We start from the raw sequence: 20,682 nt of genomic DNA, 5'->3' as shown, positions 1-20,682 counted from the left end.
ATCGGAGGAACGCTATGGGACTAAAAAACTAATAGCTTAAACAACGTTTACTTAATTACAGTGACATTTTGATCGTTATCTCAACTTTTTGGCGCGCGCTCTGATCGGATTTTTTACTTTTTTATTCGGCTCTTCCGTTCTAGTTCTAACATAGTTCATCTCACGGAGAGAGATATAATCGCGATGAGACTCGCAATCGCCATTGGTTTTTCTTTTCACCCACAAAGATATGTATCTCGCGCGTAAATTATTTTGAAGTATACACGCATCTCTCTTAAATGCGAATTTTTGAATTAATAATGTATACGTTACATCCGAATCACGTGTATAATTTAGAGTGAGTCCTCTGTTCATTTTAGTAATTAATCTAATTTGAGGAAGAAGGCTTGTGTAATAAACGTGATTCATATACGTGCGTAGATTTCTTATTCAAAATTCATTTAAAAGTAATTTTTATTTGCCGGACAATGCTGGATTCTCAAAGATCGTACAGTTTTCAAATTGCGCACGAGTGCCAAAAATTAACGAAGTTGAGATAACGCGATACACGTATAGCAAACATCGCCTATATCGGAGGAACGCTATGGGACTAAAAAACTAATAGCTTAAACAACGTTTACTTAATTACAGTGACATTTTGATCGTTATCTCAACTTTTTGGCGCGCGCTCTGATCGGATTTTTTACTTTTTTATTCGGCTCTTCCGTTCTAGTTCTAACATAGTTCATCTCACGGAGAGAGATATAATCGCGATGAGACTCGCAATCGCCATTGGTTTTTCTTTTCACCCACAAAGATATGTATCTCGCGCGTAAATTATTTTGAAGTATACACGCATCTCTCTTAAATGCGAATTTTTGAATTAATAATGTATACGTTACATCCGAATCACGTGTATAATTTAGAGTGAGTCCTCTGTTCATTTTAGTAATTAATCTAATTTGAGGAAGAAGGCTTGTGTAATAAACGTGATTCATATACGTGCGTAGATTTCTTATTCAAAATTCATTTAAAAGTAATTTTTAAAAATTGTTTTTTAATAATTAATTAAAATAATAAATAATTTTTAAAATAATTATGATTTTTAGAAGTTTTAGTGATAACGTGACATCGGTATCTGTTAACGAGGAGGATCAAGCATGTTATCTCAAAAGTATCTGAATAACCAATTATTTTTGTCCTTTATAATTATTCTCTCCCGTTACTCGAATAAACCATTGAAATACTCGAATGTTATCTGTTGCTTAGAAAAGTAACATTTACATCACGATACTGTATCGTAAACATCTGTCCCATACCGACAACGTTAATATAATCTGGAAATTTAATGACGATATTGATTTTTTAATTAACTTATGATTTTCTAGATTTTATAATTAACTTATCAAAGCTCGAAAATTCCTCTAATTGCAAATTCTCTAGCAAAAATATTTAATTTAAAAGCATGCAATGTGGTATTATCGCGTATATCTCTTCGCCGTGGAACGAGAGACAACAGCCTTATTTCAAAATTTTGTAATCGAACGGGCGGATCCTGATGGAAGTCCACGACGAGATCCGAATCTAGACGAGCCGCGCTTCGCTTCTCGCGCACGAGTTTTTGACATTTCCTACCCTTTCGGCGTCCTGACACAATATGGCTGTCTCTTGTTGCCTAGGACACCGTTCCTTCACCCTCGAAGAGTCAGAAGAAAAATATAATCGATCTGTCGAACCGATATCCGTCAACGATTGCGGTTCGAAAATCGTCAAGAATCCTCCTCGAGTTTATGTTTCGAAGAGAGCTCGTCATCGTCCTTCCGATCTCGATTCGACACGTCTTGACTGATTACACCTGAGCGGGTTTCGATTTGCCGGCCACCAGCATTATCTTTTGCAGTTGCTTTGTCACGCTTACTGGAACAAGACGAGAGAGATACGTTACAAACATCCGACTTACGGTGATCCAAAGTCTTCGGATGCAAGTGCGGTTCTAGCAAGAAATCGTAATTAATTGATAGTACGATCTGTTGTTACAATAGTTTGCTTGATATTTGAGTTGTTAGAGCTTTGAGGGAAATTCGATCTAGTACACGTGTCGATGTGTTTTTGGTGTCGGTGTGTGAGATGTGCGAAATCAAATCTCAACAATGTCCTAATCAACTCAGGCAAAAGTGATGACGATTACACAATTAACTATAAAATGATGTTTTTCTCAAATAAAATTGATGCTGTTTCAGTTCTCGCTGTTGGTTGGCGAGAATATTTTGGAAAGCAATATCTTTCTCTGATTCGAGAAAAACATATCCATGATTGATTTGGCTGAATTTAAGAATTAGTATTTCCGGCAAAAATAAAAGATATTTTTAAGAATTCGATAATATTAAAAAAACTAATCTGAATAAAAAATTCTTTTTTGTCTTTTTTAAATCATTCAGAATTTATCTTTAAAAATACAGAGAGATATTATATATGAGATTTTCTATTTTAAACAACGGATTTTCCGATTGAATAAAATAATGTCGGCGACGCACTAAAAATTGAATCGTATTCTAAACTGAGGAAATGATAAGCGGGATGAATAGATGGCAAGCAAATATATTTCCTATAAAGTTTCTTTTAAATAATAAAAGGGCTAATATATTTGTATATAAAATTGATGGTCAAGATAAAAATATTGTGCAATAAAATGTAGTGCATAGTATAGTCAAAGAGAAAATCGTGATTGAGACATGCATGGTGTATCGAGAGTGATTTCGAAAAACGAGAGAGTAAACGTGTGTTAGATAGGTAAGATGAAAAAGCGAAGCAACGGAAACGGATGAGTGCTAAGCATGCGTGACATATGATAAGAGTAAAATTATGTTACAGCGTGTTTTGAACCTTTGTCTTTTGTGGCCCCACGACTACCATTAGCTTCTGCAAAGTTTTGGTGATGGCGCCTGCGGGAATAAATTAATTAACAGAAACATAGGAAAATGAAAAATTGCAAAATCGCGAACTCGGCGAGAAATTGCTTAAATTCTATATTAAAATGTTACGAGAGCGAGAGATACATAATAGTCGATGCGATATTTTTCCTTCTTCCATTTCTCTCTTCAATCTCGTTCTCAAAGATCTTTCACAGAAATAAAGCAAAGAAAATCATCTGATATTTATTATAGTTTCCGAAAACTAAAAATTTCTGTTAAATATCGCGTGTTTGTTCGACGTATCAATAATTTATTTCAATCGACACATATCGTGCGATCATATTATATTTGCTGGACTCACCGACTCCTTGCTGGAAGAATTTCGGCTTGTTCTTCCACGCGATGAACGCGAAGTAGACAGGTACAGAGGAGAGTATCATCAAACAGCCGTATCCTGGAAGATATAATTATTTTCGTGAGATGTTCTTTATGACGGAATTACGATTTGTCGATAACGGATTTTTACCTGTTTCAACGGGACTAGCATACATCGGAACTATAGTAACGAAGAGGGTGGCTAAGATGTAGAAGAACGGAAAGATGAGATTCACCTTGATCGGCCTCTCCAAATTTGGCTGGCTCCATCTGAGCCACGGAAGGCATAGCACGGATACACCTATGCTAAGCTACAAAAAAAGTTAAAAAGATATTTAAGATTGAAAATAAAAGATAAAGAGATTGAAAATCTTAGAGATTGAAAGAATTCAGATAGAGTTGAAACTATTAATAAAAAAATTAATATATTACTATAGCAGAAGAATATCTCAAACTGAAAATATCGCGATTTTGATGATAAAAATGATCAAATTCTTGAAATATAACTAATGGAAAATTTAATATATTTTGTAATTAAATATTTAAGAATGATAATAATAATTCTTTATAAGAGTCGAATATATGATTTTTTTTAATTACACAAAATTTAATGATCTGAATGATAATGTATATGATTCATATATATGTTGCGAGATTAAAGATGAAAATTTATATTTAAAATAAAAATATGCATAAGAAGAGATTATTGAAATAAGGTAAACAAATATGTCGCGTAAAAATTGACTCTAAATTGGTTTGAAGATGTTGTGAAATATATCCATCGGTGAATTTGGATCGCGGTACGACGTTACAAAGCAGTAATATTTTAATAGAGAGGCTGTTATGTATGCAGAATAAGATACTGTTTCGACAATGAGTCAAAGCCAATTATCCCGAGCCAATTGGAAAATTATTATTCATCCGGTCAAGCTAATGTTTCGTTACGGACAGGTATGTACATAAACTCGCGGTGATCATGCGATCTTGACGATGCGCGTTGCATGATCTTCGTGACGAAAGATCATTCGGCATTTTGCACAATAAATGGAGAAAAAGTTGACCTGGTGATTCAGGTTTACGTTTTATTAAAATACGAACACAAAAATCATGGCCGCGATAAGATAATCGTCTCTTCGAACGTAAAATTATTTCTTAGGATTTTGTACGCGCACTGTTTTCTAAGAGATAGAGCAGAATGCGATCAATGAAAATTGTTATACGTACCCAAGTAGCGAAGCCCACGTAATTGATGAGAGCGGAGATGGCGGAAGAGCATAGATATAGCATGGAGAGCAGTGCCTAGAAAAGATTGCGAGTTTTCAATTAATACTGTTTGTCTGTGTGATGGTCGCTACCTTGAATTCTGACAGAGTTAGTTTGACCATACAGCAACAGGTTCGAAGCAATCTACTACCTAGTTACATTGTTTTCTTGTTTGTTGACTCTGGCAGCAATCATGTTGGTCAATAAACGAAGAGTCTGCTTTTATTTATACACACGCGAAACTTTACGCGACACGCAATTTTATTTCATAATCTTAAGGCATAAAGAAGAATCAATTCGATGTATTACGATTATAAAAATAATGACATTGTTTATTTCTACCAACACAAAAATTTATCTGTTTCTACTACATTGTTAGCAAAAAATGATATTATTATATTATTAATATATTATTAATCGCCATGATTGCTAGCTATGGTCTTCGATTTATATCTTAGTTCATATATCTCAAGAAGCGAGGAGATAAGATGATATTTACGATTAGAGAGAAGGGCGATTTTTACCATGCACAGTACGGCGGGTGTGGGCGTGAGCCTGGAAATTTGGATCATCGTCAATAACTCCGGCATCTGACCTTCGCAGGCACCCGCATAAAAAAGCCGTGAGGATGTGAGTAAAATACCGTTGACCGCACCGAACGTGGACAGAGCCACGAAAACCGGTATCGTCCATGCCATCACGCCGAACAATCTGTTTGCGTATGTCTGCGGACAACAAGAGCAGTTTAGAAATTTTTTAGAATAAGAGAATTATTTGGGAAAATTATATGAATTTATAGAATATATGATACAGTAAATAAAATTAATATAAATAAAAAGATAGAAATATTACTTTTTTAAAAAGAGAAAGAGAGAGATTATATATATAATATCTATATAATATGATGATTAAAATATATTAATGAATTATTATGATATTAGTTTCCCGTGTGACTTTATTTCTTCCGAAGAAAGTTAAGAGATTCCGTTTTGAGTTTATTAGAAAAGTATATTTGCGATTAATTACCACTGCCACAGCTTCGCTACCGAGCACTTCGAAGGGGCTTAGCGTCGTATAGAAAGCCATGTTCGTGAAGACGTAGACAACCGTAACTAGAGTGCACGAAATGGCAATCGCCCTCGGTAGATTTCTAAATAAATGCACGATTAAATAATGATTTTGTAGCAATTACTGTATCACTAGATTATTTTTTTAATTAGAATTTGTTTTGCGTATTGTGTTTAAATTCCTGCGCGATATTTTCGAAAATTCTCTCACCTAACGGGATCCTTTAATTCCTCGATTATGAAGTTCAAGTAGTTCCAGCCGTTGTAAGCGAACAAGCCTGAATAAAAACTAAGGGCTATAGATGTGACTTCCGTGTTTGTGTTGTCGAATGTGAAATATTGCGTGTGTCCTAAGAAAAGAGAACAAAAGGATATCGCCAATGTAAATTATTGTTTCGTTAATTAGGATGTAAATAAGCGCGATACATAATTATATAATTCCCAATATTTCTGATATTAATATTTTCGGTATCAAAATATTTTTTTATAATATTTCTTCTTCAATATTTAATTTAATTTATTTCCTCTGTGCATAAAAAATACGAGCGTAACTAAGATATTCGACTATTATCTCGAATCCCCCCCGATTTATGTCTCGATAAAATGTTTTAAACTGACATTTTATTTTTTTATATTATTAATCTTTATTAAACCAATTTTTTTTTAAAAGAGCTTTGAAAGAAATTACTGACTAAAGTCGAGCGTACGATTTTGCGCAAGGTCGTTGAAATGTTTCATCAGAATCAAGATGATTGTCGTATACACGGTCAAGGAACCATTTGGTTCGCTGAATAGCCTAATTTAAGCTATTCCTTGCACGCACACCGACTATACGTCGCATCGCCTGCATATTTAACCCACCTTTTTGATTGGGTAAATTGTCTCGTCCGGCACAATGTGCAATGCTAAAAAGACATCTAACTTCCGGTTGATTTCTGTTCTCCAGTTTCACTCATATAAACGGACGGTAAAGTTTCATTTCTCGCCGAGGTTTCATTTCTCGAGTGATTGGAGATATTGATTTATTTTGAACAAAAATGGACTTGAAGGTATCTTTTTTTTTTGCAGGAGATTTAAAAATTTCTGTAATTGATATTAATACTTTTAGATATATAGTTTCTTTATATATATTTATTTTCTTTCTATTAGTTTCTCCATTTTCTTGAACTCGTACACTCGTATTACATTCGTTTATTACACTCGTTTTTGCGAAATTTTCTTTTGTTTATTGATATGATAATTTAGACATTCAATGGTAAAACTTACCAGTGCAAAGCTGATAGGCTCCCGTGAAAATTATGATGAAAAGCGCGAGCAGTTTCGCATATGTGAAAATATCTTGCACTCTCGTCGCCCATTTGACGTCCCAACAATTTATGAAAGCCAGAATACCTGTAACGTCAACGTGAATAGCGCTGTTAATTATCGTGCAATTAAAATGTATATATTAATAAATTTTATTAATATTTATAATAAATTTTTTTTTTATAAATTTAAATAACTCGCGATTTTTTGTAATTAATGAGAACGATACAATTTATTTTAAATTATTTTTTAATTTAATATATTACATCAATAAGAGGTGTGATACATTAATCCAGTATGACTCGCATAAATGACATTAAGTCACTTTAATTAAGAATTATGCATAGTCGCGCGTGCCACTGGATCACACCCGATCCCACGTGTATCGTTTACTTGTGTCTTGATGTTCTGCCATAATTTTATGATAATTAAAGTCCGTTATAGTCTCCTAACGTGCCGACTTCAATGGAATCGGTTGCGCGATTTCTTCGTTTCAGACTAACTGGCACCAATTCAACAACCTAGTAATCAGGGCGAAGAGAGTAGAAACACGTCGATTTATCGATCACTTAGAGAAAGTTCCCGTAATTTACGAAGAAAATTTATGATTTTAAATATGCGATAATCTCTTCTATTGTGGATTTCGCGAAAATACAAATTGTCGCGATAATGATTTCTCATTAGCATAACTCGGCAGTAGTGAAGCTTAGTAATGACTTTAATGTATATATGACTTTACATCGATGGTTATCGTAGAAAAGAAACATAATACTTTACTACGCGTGAAGCCATAGTATTTTAACAGGATAATTACTGGGAGCCAGCAATGGGTTCTACGTATGTTTTTATTGATCGTTATATTTGCTGGCATTGATCGTTATGACATAATAACGACAGCAGAAAATTAAGTAAAAAATAAATAACCCTTATTCCAAAAAGTGGATACGTCAGGATGATTGCAGTGGAATCAATGAAATTGCGCTAGACAAATATGTAATAATCTAATAATCTATAATATTTTTGAAATTAATAATAATATTTTGAAATTAGTATTGTACTTTTACATGGGTGCTTCAGTCAGATAAATTTTACGGAACTCGTTCCACGTTTTCTTTCAGTACTAACAATTAATAAGAATGTTTAGATATTGAGATTAGATGAAAATTTTTTGCAAAAGAAAAAAGTTCCGATTATTAACCTTTGACGCCGCGACGTCATTTCAGAGCTGCGTCCTTGATGGAAACAAAAAGGAAGAAGGAATCGAGATAGACAGAAAGAAATAAAAAGAGAAAGAGAGAAAGAGAGAGACTGATGCAACATCTTGCAGAAATATCGCGAGACTTTTCTTTCCCCTTTGCGTGCCTTCCTCAAGTCTCTCCTCCTCCTCCTTTTCTTTCTCCCTTCGTTCACTCGTTTTGTCCTTCCTTTTCGCGTCGTCATTTCCCCCCTACCGGCGAATTATACTGTTGTGGCCAATTGCCACGTTATGAAATTACATTTGTTCACAATGAGGCGTGATTGCCATCGGGCTTTTGACTCGCGGGACTCCACGCGCGTCTTTCATCGACATTTCCAGTTAATCTGTGTCGATCATCACTTTCCACTAACCGTTTATGTGTTGCGTGACCATCCTTGTGATCACGCAACATTTTTAATACAGATTTAAATCTATTAATTCGAAAATTACAATTATGTATCATAAATCTATAATAAACTGTAGAAGGCTTTGTAATGCATAATCTTTGGTTTATTTGTCATAATAACTAGAAGAATAATAATTAGTCACATCGCGGGTCGCGTTGCATCTAACACTAATCGAAAAAGCGCGGATTCGCTCGTGAGCGCTCTGGTCGTTGATCTCTATCACTTGCTAGAGTAGAATGAAAACATATTGCCATTGATACATATGAGAAAAGCAAAATTAAATCGCATATGTTTTACATATAATTATGTATGGCAGAGGATTTTATTTACATTCTATATCTTCATAAATATCTTAATTACCAGTTTAATTAATGAGTCGTTTAGGGTGAAACAAATTTCTTAATTGAATAATTTGAATTAACGAAATATTTTTCGCAATTCTGTTTGAATTTTTTAATCATCAATGTTAAATGATTAGATAATAAGTGAATCGGAAAAAATTTCTTTCTATTTGGAATATTTACCTTGAAATTTAATTATCGATATTAAACGGTTAGATAATAATATATAAATCGCGAGAAATTTCTTTCAAGAAATAGAGGATCGTGAATTATTTTTTAAGAAATCAGAATGTGTGTTCGCTATTACTAATTTATAATCTTCTTCAGGATGGACACCCGATAGATCTCGGTGAATATTGTAAAGGCGACGCTCATTTATTCGCAAATGACACTTCCATCATTGATCGAATGCGTTCGCGCTTCATTTTCCTTGCAGGAAAACCTATTCCCGGTTCGTCGAGCGATTTATCGGAGGAAGTAAATGGAGCTCTATATACGGCAAAATCTTATTTCGAATGATAGACGAGTTTTACAAACTGTGTTTTTACGACGACTATTCACCGCTTTGCGTCTCGCAGTATTTTTCTCGTGTCAAATTTAAAATAAATGCAATCTGTCGGGCAGGAAAATTAGAACTATTTGTTCACAATTGATTAATTTTGCAATTGTTCGATGGTCCAGTACTCCGGAACTGTATCGTGCTTATATTTTAATATGTGAATGATATCAGGTTCTCGAAACGCTGTGTGACGATATTTAATTCAAAAATTGATATGAATTATATATTTAATATTTAATTTTAATAATTATTTCACATTCGAGATATTAATTTTGCCGTACATTTTGCGGGAAAGAAGTGAAATCGTATCTCTCTCGCGTAAATATTTACAAGGACAGTGCTTCGTCAATGGTTTCTTGAAAAAAGTGACCGCTGAAATGCGGTTACGTTTGCGTATCTGTAAAACGATCCATTGCACGCAGGAGTGATATCGAAACAAAAAAAGTGCGCAGTTAAACCGCAATGAAGGCGACATATGTCTGCTCGCGGTCGCATCTTTGTCCGCAATTTAAATTTGTCAAAAATGGACTTTCTTTCAGTTTCTTCGCGCAATATGCAACGCGTATCTACCCTACATAAAACAATCGTATTTCTGAAAATTAACGCAATTTAGAAAAGTTCATTGATTAATAAATCAGATATAACCGTCTAGAATTTTCCTATATAAAATTATTAATTCCATTGCTTAAAAACAAAACAAAATTCTGCGTTTTTTAATTCAATAATTATTTTTAATTTAATTTAATTTTATTTCTATTTTTTCCAGTTCCTTTTTTTCATTATTATATTTTAAAAAAGAAGATTATTTCTCGAGAAGACTTATTTTTTTTTAACCTTATTAGTAACTTATTAGGCTAATAACTAGCGATCTATGTCTTGTTTGTCAAGAGGAAAGAATAGTTGAAGCCTCTCTAGAAGATTAGTATAGAGGGAACAAAATCTCAAGGGTAAAATATGACGTAGGAAAGCTCTCGTGGCTGTTAGATTATTGTCGATCTTACTGCTCTGGGAATTCCGTATATATTCAGTCTGACAAATACAATAGTTGCATGAACACAAAGAATACTTCTGATAAGAAATTCTTTTCCTTTCTGCAGGAGAAAGAGCGCTTTTCTTGCAACAAGATGTTCAATCGCATTTCTCGCAAAAACTCTTGATTCTAGCGGAATCAAGAAAAGATTGCAGAGTCTGTAATTATTTTTATTTTCAACATTGTAATTTTTGTATAATGGATATGTTCGTAATTTCTTTATATATTTGATAAAAAAAGTAAATTTTTAACACGATGACGAGATATTTGATCTAACGTTCTGTTCGCTCTCTTTGATCACGCTAAAATATCCACCGCATCATTATCACCCCAGAAAATTATCAAGACGAGAGTCAAAGGCCTCGGAAATAGCATTCTACAAAACATGATTGCTGTGAGAAAGACGAATTTTCTACGTACGGGTCACATTGTCGGCCCGTTTGAAATCGTTAGTGCACGATGAACGGGCGAGCCAATGAAGTTCAATTCTCTCGGTCTCGGTATTGTATCACGATTATTCGTTATAGAGGATCGTAACATTGGTCCTGTTTGATTGCAATTGCGTACGATAAATGTCTCGGCGGATATAAGCTTAATTGCTGTTACATTGTGTTCCTTTACATGCGGACCACGAAATCCTCGTATAGTCGCGCGATCAACAATGCACTATGCCACTCAAAAAAGTGGTATTGCAACTACAGCAAAAATTTTCTGGGTGCGCAAAATTAACTGAGGTACATAAATGATTAGCAAATACTGTGATATCGCATATGTTTCGCATTTAATCAATCTAAGTGACAGAGACAGAATTTATATCTGAACTGTTTGTGAAATTTAGAAAGAATGTTTTTCTGTGGCGTCTATCCATGTTAAGGCCAATCATATTTGTTATAAAGTTTGGCTGTGGTACACAGAAAAAATTAGCAGCAAGAAACAGATGAATATATAATCCTCACATCTAACATATTTGTATAACGCGCCCAATCTATCTAGCTCTTTTAAACAATTTTTCTCAATTTTTCGATGCTGCAGTTATAATTGGCAGTTATATTTCTCATAAAGATCGTTCTAGCTGTAGTATCGAAACTCATATTTATCCAATGCAGTGATTAACATTTGGCAATGGGACCTAAATTTTCTAGAAGATATTATTAGAATATTGCTGCTATAAATTCTATATGTAACAGACAATATTCTAACAGATACAAAAAATAGCGATAAATTTTTGTTGTGACACCTAGAAATCTACCTATATCAGCAAGACATTTTTTTTAGTGTGTCGGTTAATCTCGCGGACAGAGAAAGTATCTACATATATATGTGTCACACTCGATTTATACGCTAGCAAATTTATAAATGTTTTTTCCATTTTCACTAAATGTGGAAAAAGATAATTAATTTAATTTTATATTAAATAATTATGAATATATAATTTTTAATTTCACTAAATATTTAATATTAGTTTTATTTTATATAGAAAATAGATTGAAATTTTTATTCAATTTCTCCCACACGAATTTAAAGAAATATAATTTTTTGTATTTTATTTTTTACATATTGTATTCTTTAGATACATCGCGATTAATGGAGAGTTTTAGAATTCCAATATGTACTGTTTTGAGTCGTCTGTTTAATTCATCGGGAGATACAATTTTTCGTCATCTACTTACATATGCAGCAGGCGGCAAGCATTCTTACGGGATCATCCGGCGGCGTGCAGTCCGGGAAGAGTGGTTTGAGGACGTAGACACTGAAAGTCAAGGCTACGATGGCCTGGCTGCAAGGACGCACTATCATACATTCAACCCATAATCTAACGAACGCCAGGAAAGGCCCGAAGGTCTCCATAATGTATGCATAATCCGCGCCCGACTTCCTGATCATGCAGCCGAGCTCGGCGTAACAGTAAGCTCCTATCTATCGAAAGATACAAAAGAAAAGGATAACGAATCAATATTTAGTATACAAATATTTGTTGTATTAGAACATACTTATCAAAAGATTAATGAGTATTTAAATTAATTTGCATTTATATGTCTCTCTTCAATTCGCGATAGCAGGCAGACGTCTCGAAAAAATAAAGAATGTAAAAAAGATGTTTGTGCTTGTGCGCAAAAAATCCGGATTATTAATTTATTTATACTCTCGGTATAAACGGTACTTTTTGTATCTAAAAATCTGTTGTAATTTTCACAGCTGATATAATAATTAAATAAATTAAATTTCTTATAATTTTTTTATGAGAAAAAAGAAATCGATAATCGGCGATAATCGAAAGGGAATTAACTTTTGTAATAACGAGAAAAAAATTATAAATACCATGGAATAAATTCCGGACGCCGTCCATACGAGAAGACTCGCGTTCACGCTTCCGGTGTATTTAAGTACGCCCGTAGGACTGACGAAAATACCGGAACCGATGATGGAACCGACGATAACGGTGACGCCGTTGAGAAGCGACATTTTCGCCTCCAGTTTGATCTCGTCATTGCCCTTTTCACTGGTAGGAACCGGATCGTAAGGGCCCTTCTCGCCATCTTTGATGCTTCCTGATTTTGACATTCTTTCTGAAATGCACAACAAAAGTTTTGATTTGTTATTAAAATAAAAATTCATTATTAATGATTTATTATTAAAATAATATAATTATTAAATTCAATTTTCAACTTTTTTATTTTGAAACATGAAAGAAAGTGATAATATTTATGCCGTGACGCATGCTTTCATTATCAATAATTTGTTACTATCGTACTATTGTTTTTTGTTTACGAATAAATATGTATTGTGATAAAAATAATCTTATAAAAGAACTTGAGTTATGCTATAGATTTTATTGCATTTTCGAAAGGGTCGTTTTATCGCCGCACGATTATTTTGCCCCAGTGAAATTTTATCGAGTCAATAGACTCGACAGATTGATGTACATACATATATGCGGGTATTATACATATATTATATATAAACGAGAGCAATTTAAAAACTACGATAAAATAACCGCAATATATTTATACATGTGTATAAGTCAATGTATTTTATCGATTCAACTTTTTCGACGTCGCAGCAAAATAATCGTGCGGGAAAACCGCTCGTGTACACGAACTATTGTGCATCTGTTTGATTATTTAGATTCGTGTGGTTTTGTTATTGCTATTGAAGTTCACCAAGAATAGTAAATTGATGATCATATTAAGGTGGTTACATACAGTTACGTAACAGTCACTATAAAATTCTTCCTCTTTCTTGAATATTTTTTGTATGTTCTTTTACGACAATTTAAAATAAAATATCATATTTGAAGATCAACAGGTTTTACAAGATTATTTGCGATTCTCGCAGAATCAAGAGAAGGCGATTTTCGATTTTAGTACGGCCATAAAGTACGGAGAAAATTTATCTCTGCATCCTCGCGTTTCCTTTCGTCAGTTCTAAATGATACGAGAAATGAAGCGAGAAATAGATATATAAATCGCGATTCTGCGTTTCGTAACCGACGCTCTCTCTCGAAGGATTTTCCGTTCTTGTCTTGAATAATGCATTGGACAATCGCGCAAAGTGAACGACTTTTATTAGCTAATGGCATTGATTTATCTCAGGGAAAAGGCTTCTTCCGTTCGGGAATATACGTAAGGATGCGGGTAAGAATCTTACGTGGGAGGAACATACTCTTCATTTCTCAGAAAACTGGTGACTCTTATAGCACGCATAATATGTTTTTCATTTGCCGGCAACAGGTTCCTATCAATATTAACCAGGCGAGCGATCGATCCGTTAATTAAAACGCAATTAGCCATTAAATGCGCGTTATTAAACGATCGTAAAAAAAAATTGCGAGCTGTGGGAATAGCAATACGTGAGAGACAAATATATATATAACGTGACAAAGCCTGTATTTGGAAAAAAGAAATGGAAAATTGTAGAAAATTCTCTGTATATTAATACTTATACTGTAAGTGTCAAAATAAATATTACTGATACGTATATAATTATAATTATAATTTTTTTCTTGATATTTCGTTATTATGTAACGATGTTTATTATTATTACAATACGTTTATCGATCATTCTTACTTACGAATCTTGTGTAACTCTGTATCACTACAAAATAGAAATTGGCGATGCCGTTATCACACTTCCTTATGGACGCAACTTTATCATTTATTTACATACTCCGTCTCCGTCTCCGGGTGCGGTTGCGAGACTAACGAGAGAAGTGAGTTTCGAAGACTGTGAATTAATTCGGATTCTGCGTCACACTATCGCGGCCTTTATCGAGGACGTAATCCCGACCAATCGTACGATAGATCGTCGATACACGCCTTACAATCACCTGGCGAATGATACATTTCGAGACGGTGACAGATCTGCTCTCGCTGCGGTTCGCTCGCGCGCGCTCTTTACTCGCTTCTTATTAGTAATAAAATACCGAAAGGAGCAATATCGTGTGTTAATCGTATCCGATTTGTTATCGTATCGATTACCACCGTGCTATGCCCGCTGAGTATCATTTCAGTTCACACCTTGATTTCGAACGTTTATCGATCGCTCAATTCTCCTTGCCTGCTCCAAACTGTTTCACTAGTTATCTAGATAAGAACTTTAGGTCAGTTTTAGACTCAATATATTCTTAAGCCTATTTTAAGCGGTCTTTAATTCGTGACAAAAATCTATTTATATTTTTATGTATCGTGTAATACCAGAAAACGTTTGAGGATACACAAAAAATACGTATCAGGACACACACATATGTTAAATTACACTGCACATAAAATTATAATTAGAATCCTGTCTTGAATATTGATGAAAACATTAAGAAAAGCATTAAGCATTCTTTATGATATTTACGTTATGTAAGATAATATAAGATTGGCTTAATCCTACTAATAATTAACTAATAGTTATGCTAACAGTTACTGTTTTTAATTTTTGTCTATTCTATATGTTTTGTATCCCCAAAATTATATTTTTCTTATCATTAATACTTATTAATTAACAATTGAAACAAATTCTCATGTTGCATAGGTTGGATATCATTTCATGCGAATGTGAAAAATAATAACCGAACTACACGGATTCTAATAAAATAGTGGATACGCGAAGAAGATTGCCAAAAGTTGCTCTTTCCGTAGGTGCCCTACACATTTGTACGCGAGATAAGAGTATATATCGAATTTTTTATTTTCAGGATTCTTTATATATTTTTTAAAGTAAAACTATTTAAATGCAAATATATGCATCAATTAACATGCTATATGTATAGACAATGCGTAATATGTTATTTACACGATATTCATCCTACGTATAAATAATGTGTGTTCAAGCGAATTATTAACTTTCTTAATATGTATCCAATTTTTTTTTTCAGTAAAAATAAGATTATAGAAAATTAATTTTCTGTATTTTCCACAGATTACGGAATAATCCGAGGCAGAACTGAAGGGTCACTAACAGACATATAGAGATCACACCCACACACTTTTTTAATTGTAAAGGAAATGTGTGTGTTACAAAATTATATACGCGACTATTTAAATAAATATTCAGCCGCTCTTAAAGTAAAATTGATAACAATCAATTAATTGATAAAAAGAAAGGCCAATTAGAGCCTGGTTTTCATTAATATTATATTTTCAAAATTAATAAATTCGAACTTGTTAACGCTTGTTCTAAAGTCAACATGCATTTGCAGTTCTAATATATCCCTAATAATGAGAATTAAATACGCAAAACGATTTGTTCCCATCTCTGAGGTTAGCACATGGGTTTACCCTTAATCACATCGCATATTTCATCTCGCCCGCGATATGATGTGTCTAGTATCAAATATCTGTCGTAGTCTGTTATATTGAGTATCAGTTACAAGGCAAACAAATCCTCTGCAGGGGTTTGCACTTATACACATTCTCTCTCTGCATGCTCCATTTTTTTCTTGGAAACTTCAAAAAAAAATATATCATGATAATAAAATTATAAAACATGACAGAGAAGAGATAAGATGCTTATTAAAGTCGAGATTTTTATTTAATTTTCCTAATAATTATAAGCCAAAAATAAAATCGCCGCGTAATTACGTAATAAAATAATTTTTTCCTGCAAATAATTTTTTATTAAACATTTATATAAAAGAGAGTTTTTATTCTCGTTATATAAGTATTTATTGGCGGCACGATTTTTTGCGTACGACAATTCTATCGCGATATTTCTATGCAACACAAATTCCATGCAACGTAGAACCCCCTTAGTTCAAATCCCCCTTAATCTTTTGCGTTAGCCTGGCATTCGTACCGCTTCAGCTGTTCGAAACGCACACGCAACATACGTCGCGAAATCGCGTATACATATACAATATGTCTACCGGCAATTCCCGCTCCTTTTCTCGCCCGTCTATGTGTGGGTATTCACGAACAAACGTTCGAAAAGGCGCTTTGTCCAAGCCTTAGAGGCATCAACTAGGACCCTTCCTCCAATACCGGTTCCTAATGCCCGCCGGTTTGAATCAGGCATCCCGACAACATTCTACGAAAACCGTCGTTCCGTTTTACACGTAATTTTCAGTTATCGAATGCCATAACTTGTAATTTTCTCTTAATATTTTAATCTCCTAATTTATTAAAATTTAAAAAAAGAATTGTAAAATGCAATATAATATTTAAATTCTAATCGTCATATCTTCTTATATGTTTTTATTCTTATTTCGTTAGTTTGTCATAATATTAATTTATCGTAATTTTTAATATTCTATTATTCTTTCACGCATTTTTACATTTAAAAATTTTAGATTTGCATTGCAGGGAAAGGGAGAGGGGAAAAGGAATGTAATCGCGTGAGAAGGAAGATATAAATAAAAATCACGCGTGTGGTTTTATCAGATACGTCGATATCTCGGGGTAGAAGACCACGATATCTCGGTTTCAGTTTTGGCGCGTGCTGACTAAGCTCGCCACGAGCGACCATGGTGCCCATGAAAGTCTCGCCAATATTGCATCATTGCTTTATATCGATCCTAAACCGACCTCCATGTCTGGTTGCGTGTCTAAAGCGAACTGTATTTAACGGCACCTGCCGTAAAAGCAAAGACACCGAGGCCATCGATTTGCCTTCCATGAAAGACAATGACATGCCGATATCGCGATTTGAGAATGATGAATCACCCCGTTAATTCATCCCTGATATAACTTTTATATGAAGAGCCTAAAATAGCTATTAAACCGAGCTTAATAATTATATATATGTATATGTATATATGTCGATTTTCACAACTCGTCTTAGAAGTCATAACTTATCATAAAATAAAAAGATTGACTTCGATTTGTGATTCTCATCAAATTAGAGTCAATTTTTATTTTAATATATTTATAGGAATACGAATAATATTTAATAATATTTTGAATAATATTTTGAAATATTGAATAATATTCTCAAGTCATCTTTGAAAAAACTCGTTATTATTAAATTATTAATAACGAGTATTATTAAAATTTTAAGAATTGAATTATCTCGCTATTAATAAATGTTAATATATATATATAATGCGTAAAAATTAATTTAATTTAATTTTCGCCATTATGATTGAAATATTGTATCAAATATTAGCTCTATCTCTTTTATTAAATTTATCTCTCTCTACATGCAATTGTTAAATATCTTTGAAAAATTGTAATTATACAAATAGAGAAAAATTCTGGACAATGTTTATGTGTCATAAAATCGCGATAAGATTTCGCAAGATTTAAAAGAAGATGACCGCGTGGGTTGTATTCGTCAGGGAAAATTACGGGCATAAAGTGTAAGAGAGCAAGCAGTTCTCTTTGCGCAATTTAATAAACGATATTAAACGCACGACAGACTTCCTGTTCGCATATCGCTCTTGCTTCTCGAGTACCATCGAATCTCGTGTACTCGAGTGCACGATATTCGCGCGATGTTTAAATGAAAGGGCCAGTTTACAGCAGTGGCAGCGGCCGACGAGAAAATCAATAAGCCACGTGGGTCGCCGACCGGGTTTTCCGAACCCAATTTTCGCCCCGTGATAATGCTGCAAGATAACCGCAACGAATCGATCAAATAAGAGAAAACGTTCGTTATTCTTCTTTCTGGCTCTTATTTATGTCGATAAAGAATTCATGATGTCACGTACGGATATATTGTGATAAAAATCGAAGAGTAGGTGAAAAAAGAGCAAACTAGTGAGAAATTTTTCGCAAATGACGAAGATTCGAGTTTGCGAGATTCTCCTTAAAGAAGATCGTTATTAAACGCTTGTTTGCTTTTATCATTGCTCAACCGACTTTCAATTGAAAAATTTATTTTATGTTCTTATTAAAATTTGTATAATTTACTTTCTGAATATTTTCTGAATACTTTCTACAAAATTTATATTTTCGTGGATTTAAAATTTATTTCCTCATTTCAATCTAAATTAATAAACGTATTAAATTATGTTCTTAAAAAATTGTTTAATTTTAAGAAATTATTTTTAAGACTCGGAAAGAGAGAGATTACTCGACGAATCTTCAATTTTTTCGAATTAAGGACTTGTTATAATGTTTAAAGAGAAAGGGAATTAAATTCAAAATTAAATTCTATGTCAGGTTTTTAATAAAAAAGAATTCTAATTTTTAATAGAGTAGTAATTATAATGATATAATGAGCGCTACAAATTTTATCTTCCTCATAGAAGATAGTAAATATTTGATGCTGCCACTGCGAAGTTCACTATTTATAATATACGATCGATATAACGTAGTTAACACGTGTTTCATCGAAACAGACCGGAATTGGAACTATTAACACAAATTATTCGCAATTTTTGAAAGTGTTTTCTTTTATTAAATTTACGCCAAAAATTTAGATACGTTTTATATTATTATTTATCGTTTTATATTATTAAATTAACTAGATGACACTTATTTACTCAGCATAAAACTGCAGAGCTATTTAATTTCATTTTTTAATAATTTTAAATAATGATTATATACTTGATGTATGTATGTGTGTGTGTGTTGTGTTCTCGCAACAAGTTCCCAGAAGACGATATTTATAAAAAAATTAATTTGTGTAAAAATTAATTAATTAATTAATTTTAATTGTGTGATTCAAATATAAATTAATTAAAATAAATAAATTTTTTGTTAATAAATAATTTGTATTTGCGGTTTTCGCGTTTTGCACACATACATTGTTTACACGGTATCACTTCGCCTAATTCGATAGCATAATTCACCCCTTAACTTTCCCTATTCTAGCACGCACGACTGAAATCCACCCTTGCGCCCTCCGAGGACGGCCATACTGCGTGGAGCATGAAACCGTTGAACGCGAACATTACGTCGCATTTCGTTCATATTTCATCGATTGAATATCGCGAATATTGTGACCGTATCCGCGTATCCTATCCTGTAGTCTAACGTTCTCTTCGGTGGCGAGAGATTCCGCGAGATTTTTCATTCAACATCGGGGTGCGAAATACGCGACGCGATTCTGCGTTTCTCGCGGTGTCACTTCTCACCTGTTTCGCGGCTCCTCGCAGCAAGATCGCCTCGATGTAGATCCCAAAAAAAAAAAAAAAAATGGGAAAAACGGGAAAATTCGCGCGCGTGTCACTACGCACTTGAAGGATCGATCTCAAACGCCGGCCATGGCGCGAATTCCTCTTCCGGAGTCACTGTTTCCCTCTCTGTCTTTTTTTCTTTCTCTCCGGTCTTCGATTAGATTTTAGCACAATCGCGAATATATTGGTTCTCGTTATTATTTTATCGTCGTTTTTATAGCGATCTCGTACGAAAGTGAGCGCGAGACTGAGCCTGGGTGAAAGTGTGCACGGCACGCTGGTCGGGCTCTGAATGACCGCCGCTCTTCGTCTGCTCCGATCTGTAGCATCGCGCGTACTCGTCGGGAGTATATGTGTGTGTATGTATGTGTGTACGTGCATGAACGTGAGGGAAATCCAGACGGTGCCACCCCCGGACGACGTATCGAGCGGCCTATCGGCCGCCCCTGACGCGTCGTTCTCCCCCCGACTTTAGAAGTAAATAAAGAAAATAAATGAACAAATGGGAAAGGGATGGATTAAATGTAGGATAAATAAAAAAATTTAAATATTTCATTTAGATGATCAAAATGAATCAGGAGATTGTCATAACTTCTTAATAATAAAGTCGTATTTGATTTTATCTTAAACTTAATTTTTAAATTAATAAATTTTTTTTTT

At 33.8% G+C, this 20,682-nt stretch overlaps 1 protein-coding gene across 5 annotated transcripts; it reads right to left on the bottom strand.

The window, feature by feature from the left end:
• Positions 1-463: 463 nt before the first annotated feature.
• On the bottom strand, positions 464-20,328 carry LOC115239885 (large neutral amino acids transporter small subunit 1). 5 transcript variants are annotated; one of them, XM_029814742.1, is made up of 12 exons: positions 19,981-20,328; positions 12,795-13,042; positions 12,146-12,392; positions 6,863-6,988; positions 5,808-5,946; positions 5,556-5,679; positions 5,054-5,254; positions 4,491-4,565; positions 3,418-3,577; positions 3,253-3,345; positions 2,849-2,921; positions 464-1,896 (listed from the first exon to the last, which is right to left on the bottom strand). In XM_029814742.1, the coding sequence occupies exons 2-12, from the start codon at positions 13,035-13,037 to the stop codon at positions 1,749-1,751; spliced, it is 1,629 nt and encodes a 542-aa protein (XP_029670602.1). In that variant the 5' UTR covers positions 13,038-13,042; positions 19,981-20,328; the 3' UTR covers positions 464-1,748. The 5 variants fall into 5 exon arrangements, with proteins under 5 accessions (XP_029670602.1, XP_029670593.1, XP_029670586.1 ...); XM_029814733.1 differs by having other exon boundaries at positions 2,863-2,921; XM_029814726.1 differs by lacking the exon at positions 2,849-2,921.
• Between the last annotated feature and the right edge of the window lie 354 nt (positions 20,329-20,682).

The sequence above is a fragment of the Formica exsecta genome, unplaced genomic scaffold (genome assembly GCF_003651465.1).
Source record: "Formica exsecta isolate Colony F162 unplaced genomic scaffold, ASM365146v1 scaffold117, whole genome shotgun sequence".
Lineage (NCBI taxonomy): Eukaryota > Metazoa > Arthropoda > Insecta > Hymenoptera > Formicidae > Formica > Formica exsecta.
Note: the sequence above shows the minus strand (reverse complement) of the source record. Positions and strands in the feature narration are given on the sequence as shown.

Excerpts from the sequence above, each read along its gene's own strand:
- LOC115239885 (XM_029814742.1), bottom strand. The coding sequence starts at position 13,037 with ATGTCAAAATCAGGAAGCATCAAAGATGGCGAGAAGGGCCCTTACGAT. Across the intron at positions 5,255-5,555 it reads GTAGCGAAGCTGTGGCAGTG|ACATACGCAAACAGATTGTT; the intron begins GTAATTAATCGC and ends TGTTGTCCGCAG. Across the intron at positions 4,566-5,053 it reads CACCCGCCGTACTGTGCATG|GCACTGCTCTCCATGCTATA; the intron begins GTAAAAATCGCC and ends AATCTTTTCTAG.